General features: G+C 37.7%; 1 protein-coding gene across 1 annotated transcript in view; it reads right to left on the reverse strand.

The window, feature by feature from the left end:
- LARP4B (La ribonucleoprotein domain family, member 4B) overlaps positions 1-22174 on the reverse strand; it is a 34294-nt gene extending 12120 nt beyond the window's left edge. The window contains exons 1-9 of the mRNA XM_009886799.1: positions 22042-22174; positions 7912-8059; positions 7557-7718; positions 5291-5372; positions 4261-4397; positions 3571-3674; positions 1639-1749; positions 1077-1130; positions 514-723 (exon numbers count right to left, since the gene is read on the reverse strand). Of these exons, the coding sequence (XP_009885101.1) occupies positions 514-723; positions 1077-1130; positions 1639-1749; positions 3571-3674; positions 4261-4397; positions 5291-5372; positions 7557-7718; positions 7912-8059; positions 22042-22122 (1089 nt within the window). The 5' untranslated portion in view covers positions 22123-22174. The remainder of the gene's footprint in view (positions 1-513; positions 724-1076; positions 1131-1638; positions 1750-3570; positions 3675-4260; positions 4398-5290; positions 5373-7556; positions 7719-7911; positions 8060-22041) is intronic.
- Positions 22175-23848: the final 1674 nt, after the last annotated feature.

Raw genomic sequence — 23848 nt, forward strand, 5'->3', positions numbered from 1 at the left:
AACTATATTCATATTAGCTTTTGCAGGACAACAAAGGCAGACTGAAAGGGGCCACGGTAATTCTGATGGGACTGTCACAATGGAGGAGAAGATGGAAGCAGCACTGCAGGATGCAGTGGATGCCCTATTAGAGTATATAAGGACTTACTGCTACCACCCTAGCTATAAAGGCTTACAGATAGCCCCTTTAAGAAACTTTTTAAATTAAGCAATTTAGAAGTTAATGTTGTTTTATTAGCAAAAGTAATTTTATTTTTTATTTCCAAAAAAGATGTTACTTTTGCACAGAATATATTTTTGCTATAAGAACATGCCAAACAGAGTAATTCAGCATGTTAACCTAAAATCTAATACACCACGGGAATAGCTTTAAAGAATTGTTTTTCAAGAAGAATCAGTATCTTAAACTCCCCTCTTCAGGATACATATGCTTCCTACACCTCAAGATCTCATAAAAAAAAAATAATACCAACTTTGAAAAGAATCCAAGTGTTTCATAACCAAGAGACTTACCAAAGAAGGGTCAAGGTAGCTGTGTGTGGCTGACCAGGTCTGTGGGCCAATTAAGCTGTACAATGGAAACTGCTGATGAGGACTGTATACTGGAGGTAAGTAAAAGGACGTTGTGTAACGCTGCTGCGTGTAGAGGTTCATATCCAGAGGTCTATATCCATTCTTTGGCAAAAATGTGTTTATAGCTATTGCCTTTGCTTTTATCCTTGCCTGCAAAGGAGATTAGGTTAATTATTACAGCAGCCTTTCAAATTAAATCAGGATGGTTCAAACTAGCAGCTCTCAAACTTTCACTGGACACTTGACAGTCACTGCTTTCTCTTTCAAGGAAGGCAGAAGAGCTGAATGCCTCCCTGCTGGCCAGATGCTGGGATGGATATACTGCTGCCAGAAAGGAGGAAAAGGAGAAGTAAAATGGCATGCGATGCATTTCAAACCCCATCTCCAGGTGAAAAGGCTGCCGAGATTGGACCACTTCAATTTATACCAGAAAACACAGTGAGCCCCACAAAAACGCGAACATATACACAAGTGCCCCAAAACCCCCATACAGCTCCATTTACCTTAATTGGTTTTCCTTGGAAAGTTTTCACTTCTTCTCTAAGGTATCTGTAAGCCTTTAAAAAAAAAGGTAATTATAAAATTTGTCAAATATAATTTAAACAAAGGAAACTTAAGTTTTGATAGGCTAAGCCTAACAATAATTCTTGAAGTGTCTGCTAATGTTAGACTACAGAAAACCCTCATATGTAATCTGCATTTGGCAAGATTTAAGTTATCGTTGCAGAAGTGCTTCAGTAGCATTAAAACAAGATTTTAATTCTTAACAATTAAAGCATTTCAATGTGTCATCCAAAGTATCAAAGTTTTTAGTACAAACAAACTATAGCTTTGCCCAGGAAGACAGGATAGGTGAACAGGACAAAACTTTTACAGTGTTATGTTTAATAGTATTGATAACTGGATATTAGCTAAGAGGAAGCATTACGGTTTTTAGAGGTTTAGGGATTTTTCTTTTTAAATTGTTACACATTTGTAATAAAGTTTATGACCTGTCAATCCATCCTCAACCCACCCTTGTTTATTGTTATATTCTAAAATGCTTCAAAAAAAAAATAGCGTTACCTGCTGTGCATCAGCTTCTGATTCAAATGTGATGAACCAATTGTCATTATAGGCAAACTCACAGTTGATAAACTTAGGCAAATTATCTCCTTTGAAAAGTGCTTCAACCTCCTAATGAAAGTGGGTTTAGTAAGAAGGGAGGGAAAAAGGTGGAAGAAAAAAATTGATGGACAGAAGAAAACATCAATTTAAAGCGCAGAACTCCGGAACTCCAAGTAAGAAAGATAAAAAACACTTTCAGGATTACAAAACAGAACTGAGAGGTTCAGAACACCCGCAGTAGTGTTAGCTCTCTCCAATCTCCCCACTAGCTAGACGGAACTCAAACAAGCACCATCTAAGGCCATACTGCAAGTAGAAGTTGCCTGCTCCCTTTAAATTGGGGAAGATAAGATATTTAGGCCACAGAGAGACACTTACATTTGGTATCAATGCAGAAAAATGTCTATTTCTTCCCTGTCCCCAAAGCCACGGAGCCACACGAAAACCTGTGCATACTCCATGGGACAGAAGAACCCTGCCCTTTCCGCAGAAACCTGGAGATACACTTTAACTCAAGTGTCTACAGATTAATAGAATTGAAACAGGGTTTATGTTACTTCAAAAACAATTAGCTAGTTTCTATAGAAAAAAACCCAACACTTTGGTGGTTTTTATATTTGTTTTAAACCCTTTGCATATTATTTCTGTTTGTCACAGACTTGAGGTGAGCAGCATCAAAAAGCAATGCAACTTGGGGCGCCTTACAGGATTTTGGAACTTTGCTGCTTAAATAAAGCCTGACCATGCTACGCCAGAACACATATCCTATTAAATCTGTTGGGTTAAGTCTACGTTTTTCAGTCTGGGAAATTTAAACAAATAGTGTATAAAACACTTCACTTCAGACCACCTCTTTTGAAAATAAAGGCTCCTCAGAACTTTGTTGTTGTTAAGTATTTAAAAGCAACCACACAGTGCTAATATATTTAACCCGACAAAGTGATGACAGCAAAAAAAACCCCTATAATATTAAAAGCTAGGCAGTCTTTTAAAGGTTAGATTTCATTCAGAAAGCTAAAAGCAGCCAGTATTTTTAAGCTATGTATATAGCATATCTAACTTCTTCCCTCCAATTCCTTTGAGCATTTTGTTTCATGCCCCTGTTTACTAAGGCTACTTACTTCTTTATATGTTTTAATCTGCAGTACTTTTTATTTTTGTATTAAGACTATCAAGAGCAGCAACTCTTTCAGGATCTTTATTCTTCCTTGTAAGACTTAATAGAGGAGAAATTAAAATATCTCCCTATCATCGAGAATCTGTGCCTTCTACTCCTTTTTGAAAATTCAAGATGGCTTAATCTATGGCCCAAACATTTTTTCTAGCACTTCCATTAGTCATAGTCTGAGCTACATCAGAGTTGCACGGAATATCTTCGAAAGAATCAAGTTCTCCACTCTCACACTCATTCCACAAGCCAGTGGAGATCCTCAGCAACTTATTGACACCTTTACCCTCAGCATTATGGAAATGTTTGCAAAGCTTTATGTACTTAAACTTAACAAGCTTCAAGGTGCAGCAGTGGTATTTTCGATTCTAAGACTCACTTTCCCTCATCTTCGTTTGCTATTTATCCAAGGAGCTGAGTGCTAAGTGCATATGGGCAAGCCAAACTCCAAGAAAATAATGGCATCTCTACCAAACACAGCATTGTCAGTTTTTCAGCCCTCTGCAGAGCTACAGGTTTTACCACAGTCTTCCTATGGGCAACATGTTTCTATCAAATATATTTATTATCCAAACACGTGCAATAAACTAAGGTTTACAAAAGTTGTTAAAAACTATCTAACAACGTAGTAAGAAATCTGATATGCTTATTGAAATCTCACAGAAATCTAACTTCCAAATCCTAAGGGAAAAACATTCATTACCGAACAATTAAAGACTTACTTCAATGGGGGTAGATTCAGGTACTTCACGTAAAATCACAATACAGCGATTCTGATTTGGCCTAACTTTTTCTCCTTTCTCATCCACTTGGACTAAAGGCAACGCTAAGAGAAAAAGACAAAAAAATGTATTTTAGCTGTCAGCAATCATAATAGCTTTGCACACTGAAAAATGCCATGGATATGGTTTTACAATGCAAAGCTTTTCGTGCTAAACTTAAAATATTTTTGAACAGTAAGAAACAACCAAAAGATGACTGAGGATACTTTCAGTATGAAACTGAGTCAACACATTTCTTAAAATCTCCACATTCTTCCTACTCTTCCAGCCTAGAAAATCCCAATTCATTACCTTCCTTTTCTAAGGCACACATTGAGTCATGTTCTTTTTTGATTCTTACCTTAGTGGTAACATCCAGTAGCCTTTTCTGAGAATTTAATTCATATTATTCTCGTTTACACAGATCATTACTCAATACCTCAAATGTGAAGTAGCTTTGATAAAACTGCAGTTCTATAGTTGTGATGGTCTAAAGTGGAAGCTGCTTGCTCTATTTAATGCTTTACAGAAAAAGGATGGCATTTTATTGCGATACATAACAAAAAAAAATGAAGAGAGATTGAAAATCCGGATTAATAGTCCCATGGCAATAACCAAAATGCTTTCTAGCACTGGGGGATTTTTACTTACATCTCAGCACTTCAACAATCAAATCCATATCAGTACTGAGTTTCTTGACATGATCGAGATTTGCTACTGTCATTATTGGCACATACTGATCACTGTCCATCTGTGATATAAGGTACATGTCACTGGCAAGATTTTCTCTGTTGGGAGAGAAAAAAAATGGGGAAATGTCACTTTTGCCAATAAACTTGAGACAACTCAACACAGAGCAGAAGGCAGATTCCTACACTAAATTTTGTTTTCAGCACTTTCACCAAGTCCCCAGACCATTTACTGATTTTGCTTCCTAGAAAACATGAAAAAGTCTTTTTTCCACTGCATGCAACAGTATTGGCATTTTCCTGTTCAGGCAGCACACTACCCCCACAAACATGTGATACTGTTCGCAGTTTACTACTTCAAATGACCACTGACTGGAACTGGTTATGCAGGGGTATATGGATTAGGAATTGTTCTAGGTTATTAGGACATGTGTTTAGGATGCTTTTATCTAGACACAAGCACTGAGAGTAATTAAGTACAAGTAAACTGCTTTGATGATCTTGCATCAGTCTATACTGGAATGTGTATGATTCAGAGCCCTTTATTTATTTATTTTATTTTTTAAATTGATCCTTAACTTGAAATATAAAGGGATCTACAGATGCACATACAAAAATACTAGTTTATATAAATGCAAGCTTTAAAATTATTAGCTTAAACAAAGCTTACCAAATGGCTTAAGCTACTCGGTTTTAATTTGCAAAAAACCAGTAACAGTCATAAAAAGCCACCTGATCTGTAATTGCTCGTAACTACTCTCACTTTAAAACAATGTATTTGCTAGTTTATGTTTTAGGCCCAGAGGTTTCATATAAGCTTTAAGAGGTACATCAGTATGATACTCTGGAATTTGTGTGTTATTTCTCCCAAATTCTCATCCTTTCCACTCAGTTTTAAGTCACAGCTGTGAAATATATTAGCATACGTCCCAAGTTAGGTACTGGATCTTGTTAGTTATCCTCCAGTTTGCTACATTTAGGTATATACATACCTAGATAAGCAGAATTCCAGTGTTTTTTTCAGTAATTCTCGTAAATCTTCCTGACCTTCTGGCTGCAACTGTTCGTTTCCACCTAATAATTAAAATACTTCGGTTTAAGTTTAGTTCTGCTAGATCTTAATCAAGCCATAATATCTACTACTGGCTGTATAACTACTAACAAATTTTCAAATACATTATTATTGTGTATTAGTTCAACACCCACCAAAATTGCACAGAGGAACACTTTATTAAAGACAGAAAAGAAAAACCGTATCTGACTTCACTTGTTAACCTCTGTTCTTCAAATACATAAAAATTTTAAGCAATTTTAGAAAAGCAGCTACAAACACAGCTCAAAGTAAATACTGAACTGATTTAGCTCATATATCAGTCTTTCAAGTCTTAGGACACTAATTAATTTCTAGCTGACTAAACCCTGACTAATGCAGCTGACTAATACAGCAAGAGAGCAATGTAATGGAGGCACTTCATACTTCTGGCCTCACTCTAAATTCCCAACAAACTAATTCAGAAAAGAGTTTCAAAAATGTAGTTATGAAATATCAGCAGATATCCAATTAACAACAAATGTGTGATCAATTAACAATTTCTTGGTTAAGGAGAAATTAATTTTTTTCGTATACCTGGAAGTTTCAAAATTTTCACACGGAAAACACTAATTTCATGTTTATTTTAATTTAGACCCAATATGCTACAGTCAGTTGAGGGTAAACTAATTGTGTCAGTGGGAGAACTGTTTAAAGATCAGAAGTTTAGTGTGGCTTTTAGAGATTTACAAAACATTTAGTAACATTATCTAAATGTAAATTAGTTTTTTTAAAAAAGTATTTCACACCAACTATTACCCTCTATACCCTTCCCTTCTTCAGTAACTTTCATCCTTTTCTTCAGCTCTCCTTAACCCTTCTTCTTCCTAAAGCAACTTCTAATTTCATCCCACCGTTTTGTCCTTCACGTGTTCTATTCTGACGTAGATAATGCCAATGCCTGAGAAATACACATATCATGTACTAACCACTACTTCCCTTCCCCATTTCTCTTCCTTCTTCCTTGCCCAAAACCTAGCAAAGACCAAAATTGTAGGCATTTTTTAAATAATAATTAAAAAAATAAAAGTCAGATTTCAGAGTTGGGACCACTTATGTTACTATTCATCACGTGGAACAGATCTCACCTGCTTTCAGCTGCTTTGCAACACTACTTGACTTTTGTTATAAGTTAACTATTTTGGGCACAGAAAGGACATGCTGACAAGTTCTAACACTAAGCTGAGGAACACTGTTCCCTTCTAGAGTGCTAGGCGCCATTAATATAATTTTCTACTTGCCAGTTAGTTGTTATTTAGTATTCCCCAATAGCACTCCTTAAGTAGAAGGGTCAAAGAGAACTTTCAGTTTTCAACACAAGCAAGGATGATGCCACAACTGTGATTTCAGTTGTCTTGATTTCCAACTATTATGGATGTTGCTACACTGGTCATTTTAAATACATGTTATAAAATCAGCTACGCACAACGAACAAGGAGCAGACCTCTTAAGAATCTCAAGAAATACCCAGCACATTTTCCTCTCTTTCCAATCCCTCATCTCAGATCAAGTAGTAATCCTACACGCATCTTGCAGACCTTCTGTCCCTCTCAGTGAAATATAAGCATGGCTGAATCTCTATGCTAGTTTCCAGCAGTTTCTTAAAACGTGCCATCTGGTACAGACTACAGCTACTAACAGTTGAACTGAAAAAAATCATGAGTTCATTAAAAAAGAATGCAAATAAGTTAGACTAAACTGTTGCTTATTTTGGCATTTTAAGTACAAGACTGATCTTTCTACACATTAACATCACTACTTGAGTCACAAATGATATGTGAATTTCACCTCAGTACCGAACCCAACTAGAAACAAGCAGCTTCGACAGGTAGACATTGGAATGTAGACATCTACACTACAGACTTGGATTCAGAGTAACATTTCAGAATACAATACTCGATTATATCCAGAACTTATGATTGATTCTGTGCAGTATCTCACCAGGCCTATACTCAAACAGGAGGAGATTGGTTTACAAATATGTCTAAAACCTGACAGCAAGACAGACAGGATTTTCTGGGCTCTGTTTACAGAATGCATATATCGAACAATGAAAGTGGTGTAGTTTTTTGGGGTTTTTGTTTTCTTTTAATGGATGCTCACTGTTCAACTGGAAATATGTTTTCTTTTTTTAAGCCAAGTCCAAGCAAATATTAGCTTTCTCTTACCTGTCTGGGTGGTTTCATGCATAGACTCATACTCAGAATGATCGAGAGCCAAAGGGTTCATATCTGTCTGGTCTGACACTGAAACAGCTGGTGACGGCTCCTGCAGCTCTGTCAGCACCGCGTTCTGATGCTTTTTGTCGCCATCACCATTGGCATCCAGTCCTGCAGCCGAGATGACAAACACACTCAAAAAGCATTCCTTCTAATCACAGTAACATCATAGTTAAAACTAAATCTGAAGTAAACTTGCTTACATACTTGCATTCGTTTTTTTAAACAGGAAATTAAAATAGAGAAAGTTCTCTCCTGAGTTTTACCTTTTGCTTGAGCAACAGCTAGAAATTCTTACTCGTACCTTCTTTACAAGAATCTGGAGGTTGGTCAGGTATTTCTTCCCACGTTTTGCTCACGCTACCATCAGTGGCACCACTTGCTTCCAAGTGTAACATATGATTTCCCCACACCTTTGCATTAGGATTTAACTCAGAAACCTTGGTTGACTCCTACAAAAAGAAATTTCTTTGATTATGCACTTTGTGGATGCACAGCACATATCTTTGTGTATGTACATACAGTTTCAAGTAAAAGTATCAGATGTGCAACTCAAGATTCGATTGTCAAGTTTTTCTTCCACGTCTGAATATATTAACTGAATTGCCATCTCATAATTGTTTCAGGTAGAAAAATGACTGAATTGTGCAGCACAGAATTCATTTCCCTGATTAAGAATCACCAGAAAAGTGTAGCTAAGCAGAGCAAACTACAACAAACATTTCCTTCTTCACCTTTGACACATAAACTCAACCTGCTTTTCCCCTAAACTTCAGGCAGTTCTCTAACATCCATGTTAACTCACTGTTGATTCTATTGTTATTGTACCTGTTTCTGTGAAAAAAACTTAAAAAAAAAAAAGAAAATACAAAAGCATGGGGGGTGGGTGGGTTTGGGGTTTTTTTTTGGACTTACATAAATATGTAACAATTTTAAGGAAGCATTATGGAAAGTTTAAAGCAGTGAGATGTGCACAACAACTTCTTTCATTATTTCAAGAGAAAAAACAGAACATTAACAAAATCTTAGGTTATTTTTCCTCTAGGCAGGACCAAAAGAATGAGTTAACAGATCCAGTTAAATCATCTTAATGATCATACATGATTATATATAATCATTATATAAATGGTTATATTTGCGCTTCCGAGAGATTGCTCTCTGCAGTGCCAACATCTACAATACTTTTTTGATAGTAACATGAAACAGTCTTCTCTTGTTTTGCTAATGTTTGAGCAAAATGTGTTAAGTTATTCCATACCCAGAATATCTTTGGTGTGTTTTAATATGATGATTAAAAGAAATTAGTTTTGTGAATTTAAGGATGCTAGGAATATTATAGAGTTTAAGACAGGTGCTTCAAAACTCCATGAAGCTTTAATTACTCTAAAACATGTGCACTCAGATAGTGATTATCATAGTGCATAGAAAACACACTCAGAAGGTAAAAAGATCTAAGGAGTCTCAACTTAAACACATCTACTGACTGACAGAGAAAAGACTTTTACAAAAAGTGGAAGTGTTTGACATAACTACTCGAATAGTAACAATTCAAAGCCGACAGCAAGTTCCATCAGCTTCCATTTTTAATATAAAAAGTTCCCCCAGGAGCTAGCAAACTCTGCCTCGAGTACAATCCACTGCCGGCACTGCAACTGCTGGGCAAGGTCAGAGCAGCTGCTGTAACGCAGTCGGTGTGGAGAACAATGCTAAGCGCTGGCTCTGCTCAGCGGGAGAGGAAGAGGAGCAGGAGCTGCCGCAGGTCGGCTTTGTTTCTTTCTTACCCCAGCTAGCCAAGATCCAGTCTAGCTCATTCCCCACGCTTCTCCTGCAGCCACTCCTTTCTACAGCACTTCAGAAGATCATCTCCGGAAGTGAGCAAAAGGTTTCCTAATTGCTACCAAGCAAGAACTGTAAGATTTCAGGAAATCCACAAACATTTCTTCCTACATGAAGGTAAAGAGCACTATTAACAGTCTGTAGAAAGTTGCCCTTCCGTATACTGAAGCGTTCATCTCAAGCTCACCTAGAACTGAGAAACTGCAATCGAGATATTTTGCCCAATGTTTAAACTTTCACACAGGTAAACAGAACCAAAAAGAAAAAAAAATAAAAATCAATGTTCAGCAACATTTTGAACTACTACATTCTCTAAAGCATTCAGTTTTGCAAAGAAAAGACAGAGTGGTCAGCTTCCAGACAAAATAACATATCATACCTTTAACTATCTAATGAAACCACAGTTTGACTTGGCTTATTCCGATTCCTATCTTCAGCTTTAAGCTTTAACATTAAATGACTTTGGCAGAATACTTACAAATTCGTCTTTATCTTGCCATCCCCAAGTACCAACATTTTCTGGTGCTAGCAGCTGATACGGGTATCTTTCCACTGCATATGAAGCACCTGTTAAATCTTCAGGTTCATTCTGGAAGTTTTCACTAACTACACATAGTCTGTCATTCTTCGCGGTATTGTTAGAAATTGTATTATTCCACAAAAAGCCCATCAGATATTCACCATTATCAGCAGTAATGGTGTCAGAAAATAGCTGATTTGTCCAATCAGCACTGCCAGTCTGAAGACTGATGAAATGTGACCATATTTCAACTTGGGGATTTTGTCTGTCCAGTTCATAGGAGTGCTCTTGGTCACTCGATACTTCTTCCATCAGATCTAATGCACACTGCTCACTGCCTCGCTGAAATCCTGCGGCACCAGGACAGGCACTGTGTATTTCATAGGAAGGAGTAGCAGCGTATTTGTCTACCTGCTTTGGGTCAACAAAAACTCCAGGCTCTTTGTTTGAGAAAATCTTGTGATCTGACTGCATCTGTTCCCAACTTGTGGTCAAGTCATTCATTGGAGTATTTAATATGTAACTGGTGTTTTTCAGTTCAGTAGTCTTGGCTTCTAACTGCGTTAAATTCCCCGTGGTAAAAGCTTCTAGATTCCCAGATGACATACTAAAACCAGTGAGGTTCTCCTCCTTTGACTGGACACTGAAACACTGTTTTACTTCACCATCCTGAAGATTACATTCATTTACATCACACACATGTTTTTCATGAGTTTCTGGTCCTACTTCAGAAAAAGGCCCAACAGAAACTTGGGTGTTCCCAACCTTTGGCTCTGGACTGGTACAGTGACATATCTCAGGCTCTTCCTCTGGTTTATCACACATATGAGAACATGAATTTTGACACCATGAAGGTAAACAATTATGCGCTTCATGTAAGAGATTACTGGCATCTTCCAGATTTTTAGTGTCATCTATCAATTTAACACTCTCACGCATACCATTGTCCAAAGCTACAGGTACAGTGGAGTTAGAGTAAGTACTCTGATCATGAGTCAAGCCTTTATTGCAATTTAAGATATTTTTATCACAATCAACAATGTTAGCATCCAAATTCTGTTTTACATTTTCTGCCTTGTTATGAATTGTCTCAATAAGGTGACCTTCAATTTTTGCCTGTTTTACAGATTCTGCTACATCCCTAGCTATTTCAGCTGAGTCAGTCCCTGCATTGCATTGATCTTCCACCGCATGGAAGGAACATACATCCTGTTCCTCATCTTGTCTACAGTCCACGTCCATTTTGTTCATATCCTCACGTTCCACAGACACAGAAGAGACACCGTTTTGGTTATCTGAATTCGAATATGTGCATACTTTACCTTTATTCCCTGGTGATTCTTGTAAAATCTGAGATTCTAGGCTGTTTTCCTTTATGAACATTTCATCTGCACTTGTGTTATGTAGTTTATGAGATGTCAAAGTGCCGTCACTTACCCATGATTGAGTTCTGCTCAAGCTATCAGCTTCCTCGAGCATGTCGCCTTTTAGCTCAATGATACTCACACAGACATCCTCCTCCACACCACTATGGTTTGCAACTTCAGTTGACGTCTTGTTTTCAGTGCAACCCTTAATTCGAGTTTGAAAATCAGAACCTTCTTCCAAGTTTTCAGGCATTTCAGTTATATTCAAAGCTTCACAGCTATGCAAAACTGTACCTGTGCATTTCTCCTTATCTTTCAAGAGTTCTTCCTTAACACTGTGATGTTCACTAGAGTCAGGTGCAAATGTTTGGCTATCATCGTACGTTCTTTGAAATGTTCTCTTTTCCACACTTGAGTTTACTTCACTTTCTGGCTTTAGGAAGTAGCCTTCTTCAGCAGGTTTTTCTACACATTGACTCACCAAAAAGGAATCATTGTCCATTTCATGCAACTCTAATGATAATTTAAAGTTACCACTCACATTGTGTTCCCCCTGTTTAGTATTTATTTCCCTTACAACACCTGAGGAATGCCTACTTAAACCAGACGGTACAATCTCAGAATCATGACTTCCCTTTATTTGTCCTGAATTACACACTCCAGTGTTTAACAGTACACTGGAAACACAATCACTGTGTTTCATGTTTTCTGATTTAGGGCTGTATCGGTCCTCTTCAGCAGCATCTGCAAAATTTACAGAATCACAAGCTCTATGGAGTGATTTATTCCAACTGATAGCATTACCTATAGCATCCACCTCCTCCTGTCGATTCTCAGGGACAACTTCACTGTATACTTTCGCTTTTAAGCCATCTGTTACTGTACTGTCAGTATTTAACCTATGCACCTCACACGTGTTAGCCAGTAAGTTATGATAAGACGACTTGATGTCTGTGCTACAATATTCCTTTGTTTCCCTTTTCTGCACGTTTGATCTATCGTCTTTTTTATACTCAAACAGTTCTTCCTGTGAATTAAACTTAGCTTCCACTTGTGCCGACTGCTGCACTGGAAATTCCTCCCCAGTGTCTAGAGGTCGTGCCATACTGCACATTCCTTCATCAGTAACAGCTGAGTTATCTACGTCTGCTGCAGCCTCTTCATACACAGTAGCTGGCACCTCTTCATCCCCTTTCAGATCTTCAGCATCTACAACACAAATACTGTAAAACTCCCTATCTTTTGTATTTTGTCTGTTGTCTACATCAAGATAGGAAAAAGTTGGAGACATCTCTCTCTGTGAACTTGAAACTTTTTGTAGGCTGTCACTCTTGCTGTCTTCAACATTTACTGTTGCTTCATTCTGCCTTGAATGGTCACATGTAACTGCACAGTCCTCCAGAAAATTTCTATTTAAGGAAATTTCACCCTGTAAGCCTTTGTCTAGGATGCCTGGTACACGTGAAGTAGAAATACAATCAAACAAGCAATGCTCTTCTGCAGCTACATTTTCATTATTAATATTACTATTAATATTTTTTGTATTGTTCATGTGCTGACTATTACTATTAGATTTTTTAGGTGCTCTTTTTTTAATAACCCGATCTTTCTTTTCTTCACTTTTCTGAAGATTTCCATACGTACCAGAGACCTTCAGGAGGTGACTAAAGGAATTAAAGAAGCTAAAAGGTCTGTCATACGTTCTCCTAGAGCTCTCACAGGGAGTATTCTCCATGCTTTTGTACGATGGATAGTTTGCTTTTCTATCCCAGAACCCAGATTTAGAATTTGACGCTGCACAATCATCGCTATGAACACGTTCAATGCCGACTATCGCAGCTGCCCCATTAACCGTCCTTCCCACTGTATGCAGATCCTGGCTTTCCACAGTTCCTAAAATTGAAGATAAAGTTTTACTTATCCTTGACTCTGGTGCTTCCTCTTCCACAGATTTTAGTAACAAGCTGTTTTTCTCCTCATTCGTGCTGTTACTCAATTCTTTACTGAAGCAGCAGCCCATGTTTAGTAGTGTCAGAGGAGTCTTCTCATTGCAAATCACCTTCCTCTATACACTAAACTAATTTTCTACTGCTACTGAGGAGACAAGCCAACACCCAGCGGCCAAAAATAGCCCACTTTAAAACCATGCAGGGGTTCATATGTCACTGCCACTCAAAGTCCAAATCCCAGTTGCTGAGCAATGTTTCAGTATTTCATCATATGCACTGTAATACTCAAGCCAAATAATTCTAATGAGATTACAGTCTGTTTACAAGTATTACCAAGTCTTATGAATTCCCATTGTTTAATTTCCTGAAAAGTTTCCCTCATCCAAATCATTAAAATATTTAAATGACATCTTTCACAACGTACATGTGTGCCAAAAACCTGCTTGCCTTCACATTTAATACAACTGTGATTTTCTATATGAGGATAAATGCAGTCTGGCTTCACATGTTTAAATTTGATTTGAAGAATAAACTAGTGGAAGCTATTAGATCAAACACTTTTTGAACTGTTTTCTCCTTCTCCTCCCTTCCCCCAGAGCTGAACATACACCAAGATTACTCCTTTAGGAAAAACAGGCTAAAGATAGATAAGACCTCATATATTCCATTGAACAGTCATTGTACGTTATCAGAAGCTAATTCTGTTCCAAGCCTTTTTTTTTATTCTTTATCTGCATAAAAAAAAATAATACATAATTCTTCAGTGACTTACAGCACTGGAAGGGGCCCCACAATCATCTAGCCATCTCATGGTGCTGTGGCAGGATTAATTATAATTAACCTCCAAAAAATTTGTGTATTCTTTTACAAAAAAAACCTCAAATGGATTTAACAGGTAGTTTGACTAAATGCTACTTCTTCGAAAAGTCTGTCCCCAGAATAATTTTTCTTTGTTGTACGTTAACAGACTTCTTTCTGACCTTATGACAGCTAGAACATCCTTATACGTACATATTTACATACTGGAAGACTTCTACTACTGTAAGTCCCTTTACTTGCTAAAAAAGTGGTTTGGTTTCTTCAAAAATAAAAACCCAAGAAAATAGCTGAAAATATCTAGCAATCTTTTCTGCTGTAAACACAGTTGTTCTTATCTGCCTTTACATAAGTTACATCAGTCAGACCTCCTCTCAAATCCACTGCTATTATTTCAAATTTCGACTTCATCCTTCAGAGAGCTTGCAGACTGTGTATCACTACAGCACCACTACTCCATTACTTAAAAGATTGTGAAAACACAGAAGAAAGTAAGACAAGACAGACCCTTAAACTCTGTTTCAAATGTTCTTTCAGCTGTACATTGAACTGAGTGCTATTTTTCAATTGGTTGTGCACTTTATGGCAAGTTTAATCAAGATGTACTTAAACTGTAGTTGTAAGTTAGCGTGGCAACTTGCCTTCCTTGAATTCATACAGCAGTATACAGGGGTACTAATGCTTATCAAAGCAGTTGCCTCTCAACTAAGTAGTAAAAGATCTATTTTAATTTCTACCGTAAACTATGCTTGCAGGGTAAAGTCTGCTTAAGACAGAGATCCATGCTCTAATATTCCACTATCTTCTTTTTTCCCCCCATGATTATCATTGTGACTTATTTTACAGCTGCTTTCATGGCAAGTCACATAGCCTACATAAGGCTTAAGACATGATTCAGTCTTGTCTATGTTGTCTATATGGTCCCTGTCACCGCTACATTGAAGAATTTCTGCTTTGCTTCCAAAATTCTAAGAAAAAAAAATATCTGTCTTTACCAAAGAAGCCCACTTCACTGCCTCCTTTCAATCTCCCTTGCTTAATTTACTTCTGACAGAAAATCTACTATCAACATAGAAATAAACTAAGCATCAGTTCCTCTTTTACTCATTCATAGTTGATAAACTAAGTTCACATCTGTTTAAAGTCATGAACCAAAGAAGCAAACATTTTTTGTTTCCTGTTGTCACCTGAAGATTGAGGAAAAAAAAATGATGCTGTACTGAACCACAGCAAGCAGAATGAGGATTAAAATCAGGTAGAAAAGAAGATGAAAAAAGCCCTTGCTATCCCAAACTGTTCACAATCTTATGATAACAACTTGCAACGACAAGGTAGTACTGAACAAGTACAGAAGCACTCTAGAAATTCAGATGTTTCACTCTAGTCTGCACTGCAGTCACTATGAAGCGCTCCCGCAGTAATAATAGTAGAGTTCACATTTAGCAGCATAAAACAGACTAGAGGTGAACCTCTCTTCCTTATACAGTGTGAAATGCTTCTATTCTATTCTCTGAAGCTTTTGCAAAGTATTCAAACATTTATTTTGAGTCATTTCTTATCCTACTTCTCTTTATATACTCTGTGTAACACAAAAAAGAACAAAGCTGTAATACAGCTGCCAATGCAGCTTTTCCTCCCCAGAGAAGCATTTTGCTCACAGGACAAATGAATCCCCCCAAAATAATGTGCTTTAGATTCTTAAAAACAGGTTATCATATATTTAAATGTCATATAAAATTAAATGCCATAAGCAGATTCAGATTTGTACACATGAAAGAACCATATTGGCTAACTTTCAGGAGAAGCCTTCTATTCACCACTAATCCTCTGACCACAAAAAAAGATTGCCAAAGTGGCGAGGGAATGCACTCCCCTCCTCAGCAAGTCTGCTTTGAAATTGTAAAGTAAGAAAAGAGGAAGAAGACCCTGCCCTCCCCCACCTCATTCAATATGTGAAGCCTCAAGGTGCCTGTAGATATATTGTTCCTAAGGATAGGAAGTCTGATGCATCATTGCTGCCATCTGCTGCATTTTTTTTTAATTCTCCCATGGGACAAAGTTATTCAACATGCCTGGATCCAGACTTAAAAACTATGCCAAGTCACTCCTCTCTTTAGCATTCCCTGGAACCAAGAACAGGGAAAGGGGGAGGGGGTTACTCATAATAGCGTTTTTGAAGAACGGCCACAAGTAAACAATTCAACTGTTTTTAATGTCAGCATAAAGTCACAGTAATACTTGCAAAGTTTACAGCTATTCAGAAAACTCCCTCATCAGGTAAACAACTAGCAAGATTTTTCCCTCTGTGATTTAACCATTACTAACTACGTGCTTTCTAGAGAGGAACTAAGTGCCTTTAAGAGACAGACCAGGACAAAGTCCACTTTTCCAGTGCCTTAACAAGCACTTCTGCTATCAACTAATGGGGTAAAAATGGGTGAAGCAGTTCAGGCAAGCAGAAACTTCTTCCAGTTTTCCCATACCCTTCTCCTTATGTGCAAAGGCACATTTTGTACTTGTTCCTTTGGTTTTATCTAAGAGTTCCAGGGATAATTTCTATTTTTAAGCACCTATAGAGCACATTCATTAAGTCACATTTCTCAATACTCTGTATTGTGGGACCACCATTACAACAACCAAACAAGCAAACAGTAACATAAATTTAAGCAGTAAATGCCACACTGTTGTTATGCTACATCACCTGAGGTTGACTGTTTAGCTTCCAAGACCCAATGAGTCTTAAAAACTTGGCTAAGCTAAACACCTCCACCTGACTTGAAAAGCACTTCAACAGAATTTGTGCTCTTTCATTTCAGAGCCCAGCTCAGCTGGGGAGCGGGTTTTATTTATTTTGGTTTTTTCCTTTATATATTTTGGCCATGGTATATTACTCATCTACTCAAAGCCTAAATAGGCTTTCCCTCTCCATGAAACGAAACTGCTCTGAAGCAGCACTTTCGTAAGTATTTTAGTCTTATGTCCTGCGCACACATACAGAGAAGGCAAGAAGTCAACATGCTTGTTATTATTAACAGGAGTAGACTGCCCCATCTACTTTCATTTCTACATGCACCTATTCCTTATCAAGGAGTAAGGGTTTATCCCATATATAGTCTTACAGACCTGATTTTTCAAATACAGTCTAGCTTTAAAGTTACAATAGCACAAGTTAAAACAGTCCTTACAACCTTCTGACATCTAACTTCATTTATCCTTCTTCTATAATGAAGTCATGCAATCATAACTAGTTCTGAAGAAACAGTGATGATCCTGCACTCCCAGGCCCACCGCCAGGCAAGAAAAAACAGCAGCATCGCTACTGCAGGTTTTTGGAAACAGCTCATCATGTTGCTTAAATTTCCCTCCAATATATCCAATGGACTGTTAAAGAGTTTAAATGCACATTTTACGTATTAAAGCAATTAAACATTAGCATTAGAAGTCATCTACAGGTACAGAACTACTCAGCACATTTCTTATAGCCTAAGTCTACAATAGTGTGACGGAAAGAGCAAACACTGAGCAGTATTACAATAATAAAATCATAGAATGCTTTAGGTTGGAAGGGACCTTGAAGATCATCGAGTTCCAACTCCCCTGCCACAGGCAGGGGCACCTCCCACTCCAGTTTAAAGCCATTCCCCCTCATCCTACCACTACATGCCCTAGTAAAAAGTCCTTCCCCAGCTCTCCTGTAGGCCCTCTTGGTACTGGAAGGCCGCAATAAGGTCTCCCCGGAGCCTTCTCTTCTCCAGGGTGAACAGCCCCAATTCTCTCAGCCTCTCCTCACAGGAGAGGTGCTCCAGCCCTCGGGTCATCCTCATGGCCCTCCTCTGGACGCGCTCCAGCAGGTCCATGTCCTTCTTATGTTCAGGACTCCAGAGCTGGACACAGTACTCCAGGTGGGGTCTCACAAGAGTGGAGTAGAGGGGCAGAATCACATCCCTTGACCTGCTGGCCATGTTTCTTCTGACGCAGCCCAGAATATGATTGGCCTTCTGGGCTGCAATGGCACGTTGCTGGCTCAAAGTATTGATCCTCCATGATGTTGATACTGTGCATGTTGAGTTAAAGGTCTAATCCTCCCATCTCTCCTTTAAAGCTATTTGTGATCTCTTGAATTATTAAGTATCACTTACATGTTACACAAACTGCTACTTAACTCTTAATTGGCATATACTATATATAATACTGTATATAGTCAAATGATCCGAGGATTATACGCTATACTGAATTTTCACTAAACTGTTACATAGGGTCCTATATTAAACCAGCCAATTTAATTTCCTCGGTTCTTTTTTTATTCTATGATACTTATTCTTGAATGGGTTGCAAAAGGATTTTTGAACAACATAACACTTCTAAGCCCGAGACATCCTTCCATATTACCTCCTGTGAAAAACATTTTAGTAAGTACAATTAAGTCCCATCTAAAGTTTTCTGACTTGCTAGCTATTTTTCTTGTGCTTAGAACCAATAATATTATTGAGTTCGTATTTAGAGTACCTATAAGCATTGACAAAACCAGCACACCACATTCGTTTGAATTCTCATTAACAGAAGGCCATGGCAAGACCTGATAATTATTCAACTAGAGAGAGAATGTGTGATGCTCATATTGTAATCAGACAGCAAGTTAAAACAGACCCATGGTAATCCCCTGGAAGACACCAACTTTCAGAGAACCTGTTGCCGCTCGATGGCAGGAATCCCTTATGAAGTTAATTTCAAATTTCCAGATCAAGTCTTGGATTCAGGCAATCAAGGAAAGAAAACTCTTTGGTCTTTGGAAAGTGCTCTGAGAGGCCCCATATTCAAACGTGGGCATGGCAGGGGAAGAGTTTAGGATCAATGAGCAAGGAAAAAGACCATGCCTTTAGCCCTGAAGGTTAGTTAAGCCCTGTCTGGCAGAGACCGGTCACATAAGCTACCTCCACTGTGGGATGTGGGTCTCGGCCTCTTCCCTCAGAGACTAACCTTGAATTTCTAGCAGCAAAGAGATACTGATGGAAAAGGAAACAAAGTGAGGCAGAAGGGAGTGAAACATTTCTTAAACAGACTTTCCTGGGTCCAGTCTAAGAAGGGCTTTCTCAGAGTAATTGTCAATCAGAATACAAAAAAATAAAAAAACCAAAACAAAAAACAATGACAGATGTCACCTGAAGTGACAGAGCCCACCTCTAAGTTAAAAAAAAAAAAAGTTTATTTAACTTCCAAATTTATCAAAGCTAAGAATTTGGTAGTATCCTCTAAATTATCTACCTCCAATTTGTAAGCGTAAGCTGCTATTGACAAAAAATTTATGAGGATCTTCAAGTTGCCAATTTCCTTCTATCGACTTGAGTGTAAAACTACTGAAATTCTGCTGTTAAATACTACTAAAATCAGCCAAATTCAAGAGGAGCTGTTGTTGGAAATGAACCATACCAGGCTTGTGATCAATCTACACCAAGCAGAAAACAGAATATAGTTTTATAGCTACTTCTAGGCAGAAGAAATTACTTTGCCTCCCTCACCATGAGGTTAAGTTTTTGAAAACTGTTAGTAAACAAGTGACTTCTATATCATTAACATAAGCAACCTGGAAAGTGATTTCTGAATGGTTCCATCACAACATCAAAACTTTCATTTTAATTCTGTCACTGACTATCTGTTCAACATTACAAGATGTGTTGAGTTTTGTTCCTGCCAAAGAAAGCAGACTGACTAAAGTCATAATTAGGAAAAATTATTCATTGTTAATATTTAAAGATATAACAAAAATACTTTATACAATCACTTCAGAATTAAGATGAGCATACAGGGAGTTATTTTTCCAGGATCTACAGAGGTGCATCAAAATTTCCAGTAGAAATTCTACAACTTTCATCCCAAACTGCCACAAAAGCACTTGGACTAGGTATCATCAGATCCTAGTAGAACAGCATAGCCAAAATAGCTAGAGAATGTAATTCACCAAATTTCTTTTAAGTCTATAAAAAGAGAGTCCTAGAAATCTCACTAGATACCATGGCAGCATGGTCCCATAACAAATACACCCTGAAATAGGGACCATCACACACATGAATCTATACCTTTACGCTGCCTAGCCCCGTGATTTCAAAATAATTAAGACACACAAGAAGCAGCAGGTGATTTTGAGTTAAACTGAAGCATATACTTGCTAAATGCAATTGAGTCAGGACTTCAGAAGTTTTTCTCCTTCCTATCACATTTTTGGAAAGATGAAAGTGTCTTAATGATTTTAATTTGCTAACTTCTTCCTATACGCCATGAAGTTTTTCTCAAACTACAGCCTTGTTCCTCAAACTTGCAAGCGAAGTCCTGAAGCACTGGCAAAATACATTTACGCAAGCACGCCATTACGGGCCATCTTGTAACAACACTTTTAACAGCATATACTGACAATGATTCTCATACCAAAAAATGACCTTCAGGTGCCGTGCATATAAGAGTATATTACTGATATAACTTAAAAAGCTTAATAAGCTACAGGGCTCATCTTTTTGGACTAAAATATTCAGCAAAGGGAAAGCTTTAATCTCAAAAGAATTAGTTATTTGAAATGCACCATTATAGCACTATGGATACATCTCAAGATATCTAAATTGACATTAGTCTCCTCTACTAAGGAAAAGAACAGACAGATTTTCTGGAATTGAAAGAAATGGTGACTCTCTTTCTCCAAGTACAGAAAGAAAGAACAGAAATTAAGATTTAGATCCAAGTTTACATGTAGTTTTATAAAAATTCTAGTATGCCAAATTAAAAGAACTAGCATCAATGCGAAGACTAATCAAACCACCTTTAATACTAATGCACCTGTTGAAAGTGCACTGACAGTTCCAAGCTTTTGAAGCAAATCTGCAAGAGCCTTTTACTCCAGCTTACACACTGGTTTCTTGGAATTAATACCCCACATACAGGAAAAAAAAATAATTAAAAAAAAATTACAACAGCTCAACTTTCAGAAGTATGGCACAACAGTGGGTTCAACTTCTTCATCTACTGTCAAATAGACAAAATTCACATCTGAGAAAGGTAAAACAGAGCAGAAGATAAAATAAAAAAAAGGGGGAGGGACAACACACAAACAAACAAAACCCCCACCACCTTGCTTAGCAAAGAAAAGCACAAGTTCAGAGTGTTTTTCAAAATAGTCCTTAGCGCTCGCTGCAAGGTAAGTCGAAGCAGCAAGCATCTGCAGCTTAGCATAGCACAGGCTAAGCGCCTAGCAAAACATGCACTGAAACCAAACCCTTCAAGACGTCCCAAGAGGAAACATTCATCCCAATATACAGTTAACGATCAAAGATGAAAACATAACGTTTTGAGTAAAGCTCATACAAATCAAGTATTCAATCTTCTTGAAGACATACGTAATTTACTGCAACATATATACACACAGTACTATCTGCAGTATGATTTGCCAAAAGCCATCCCATAAAGCAACTTACTGGATCCTGCACAGTAGCACAGAAGCAGCAGCACGTGCCATTTGGCAGAACTGACTGCGCAGAATTCCTGTTACAGAAAGCAATTTCCTATTTGTATGGGTTTGTACTTTTTTTTTCCAATCACAGATACATGCCAAGTGCACTTCCTGCATTTTCCTCACACGTAAATATGGGAGCTAGAACATAACTCAAGTTTGGTAATACAATTCCTGCAGAGCCTAAAAAGCCCTGTACCTTAAATGAGTGCAAACTGTTGTAACTTGCAGTTTATTTAAATCCCCTGTGGGACTGAAGAAAACTTAAGTTGAGGCTTCTACTCGGTATGGAGAATTGGCCACCTTCAACAGCTCTGTTCTAGCATTTTCTGTTGCAACGCTATCAGCCAACTGTCTTCTAAAATGTTCTGAGGTACAATTTTGATTAAGACATCGCAAAAAAACTGTTTCATGCAATGCTCATACCAGGGGACTACGTAATCATAATACTTACCAGATGAGAACCGTCTTTAACTTCTTGTACTTGCTGCACCTGCGGTTCAGACAAAACTTTAGTGTCCTGATCAGAAGTCATGAGCTGTCTGCTTTTTGGCTGCTCAGAGAGAACTTTACTGGTCACCTTTGTAAGCTGTGGAAATAGGAAGACAAAAGATGCTGTAAGTGGTTGTTGAAATTCCTGAGAACTCACAGCCATTCCAGACATGCCATGCCGATTCAGATCGAAGGTCCAAAGAACTTCCACACAACACGGCCAGGATTATGCGTTGAGAGAGAATGTTACGGCAGAAGGCAAGGATAACGCAATCTTGCAGATACGCTCAGCTCCCAGGCACCGGCTGCCTCTGGAGCACAGATGAACACTTCCCACCACACCGGGCAGGGAAATTCCACTGGGAAAGTTTCACTTGATTCTCACCTTAATTATTCAGATTGGTTTTCAAACCATGACTTCTTCATATCACCTGGTAGACTTACTTAACTTATTAAGAAGCATTTAGTCACAAACCAACCTTTGTCTTCTACAACTACTCTGACAGTCAATCTTTGCAAATTTTAAGAAGCGTGTTACAACAGTTCTGCTAGATTAGTAACGCTCAACAAGTTGTTCTGCTCCATCATCCTAAAATGTTATTTGGTTTGATTAGACAAGTAAAAAAACTGACTAGAGTTGAAAGTCTGACAGCAACTTCACTTTGAAATTTGAGGCTATTATTTAATACTATTATTTTAAAAACCACCTGGTCTTTAAAAAAAAAACAAACCAAAACCAAAAAAACCAACAAAAGCTCATTTAAAGCACAAAGTCTGAGAAAGCAAACGTTGGGATGTAAAATCAGGGTGATTTTTTTAATTTTTCTTTTCTAAAAGGACGATGAGCAAGTTGTAATATGCTTTTTGAGTTACTTATTCACCCAGAAATTCCAGTACTTCATTTCTAACAATATGCGAGAGAAATTTGTTGCTTTCAAGTTGGTGACACCAAACTTCATAGGAGATCATAAGAGAACTTCATAGGATCATAGATGATCCCTATGATCTCCTTAAAAAAAGAAAAAGGTAAAGATTTAAAGCACATGGAAGGTACTAGTACGAAAAGTACTCCATTCTTTAGCAGCATAAGGTCCTTTTAGGGTATCTTGACTCCAAAAGACTGGAGTTAAAAAGTATTTCTTTCAGTCTATGGCATTATGGCCTTCCATGGAATTTCCTCTACACTGTATTTTGAAACGGACAAAAGCAAAAAAGTCTTTCATACAAGTGATAGAACACACTCCAAAATTTTCAAAGAAAATTATGACACTCTCCTGATTCAAGCGTCTGTACTATGGGATTATGCAGGAGGTGAGGTATTTTGCACACACAGTTGAAGAAACAAATATACTGACATCCCGGACTGGATGAAATATTCATCTTAGATGAACAGTTGCTTATCACCTCATGCTACTGATGTAAAGTCAGCATGAAAACCTTGTTTTTGAAAGAAACACATGCACTGGGTCACTGTTATATTCCCGGAAGTTTTCTTCCCTAACACCCTGCCTCTCATCTTGAAATGGAAACTGTTTAAGTAAGGGAGATATGACATAGACAGAAAAACACAGAAAAAAAAAGAAATTAAAAAATTATACTGCCCCTCACACACAGTGTTACACACACGAACATGCAGAGATTACATGGCAGAAAGTCTGGAATTCATTCAGGATGTTTGTATGTTATAAAATAACCAAAAATCATCCTTGGTATGAAAGCATTTTTCAATACTTTCAAAAGCAAGTATTCAACAGCTATACTTTGTGTTA

The sequence above is a fragment of the Charadrius vociferus genome, unplaced genomic scaffold (assembly GCF_000708025.1).
Source record: "Charadrius vociferus isolate BGI_N301 unplaced genomic scaffold, ASM70802v2 scaffold255, whole genome shotgun sequence".
NCBI classification, from domain to species: domain Eukaryota; kingdom Metazoa; phylum Chordata; class Aves; order Charadriiformes; family Charadriidae; genus Charadrius; species Charadrius vociferus.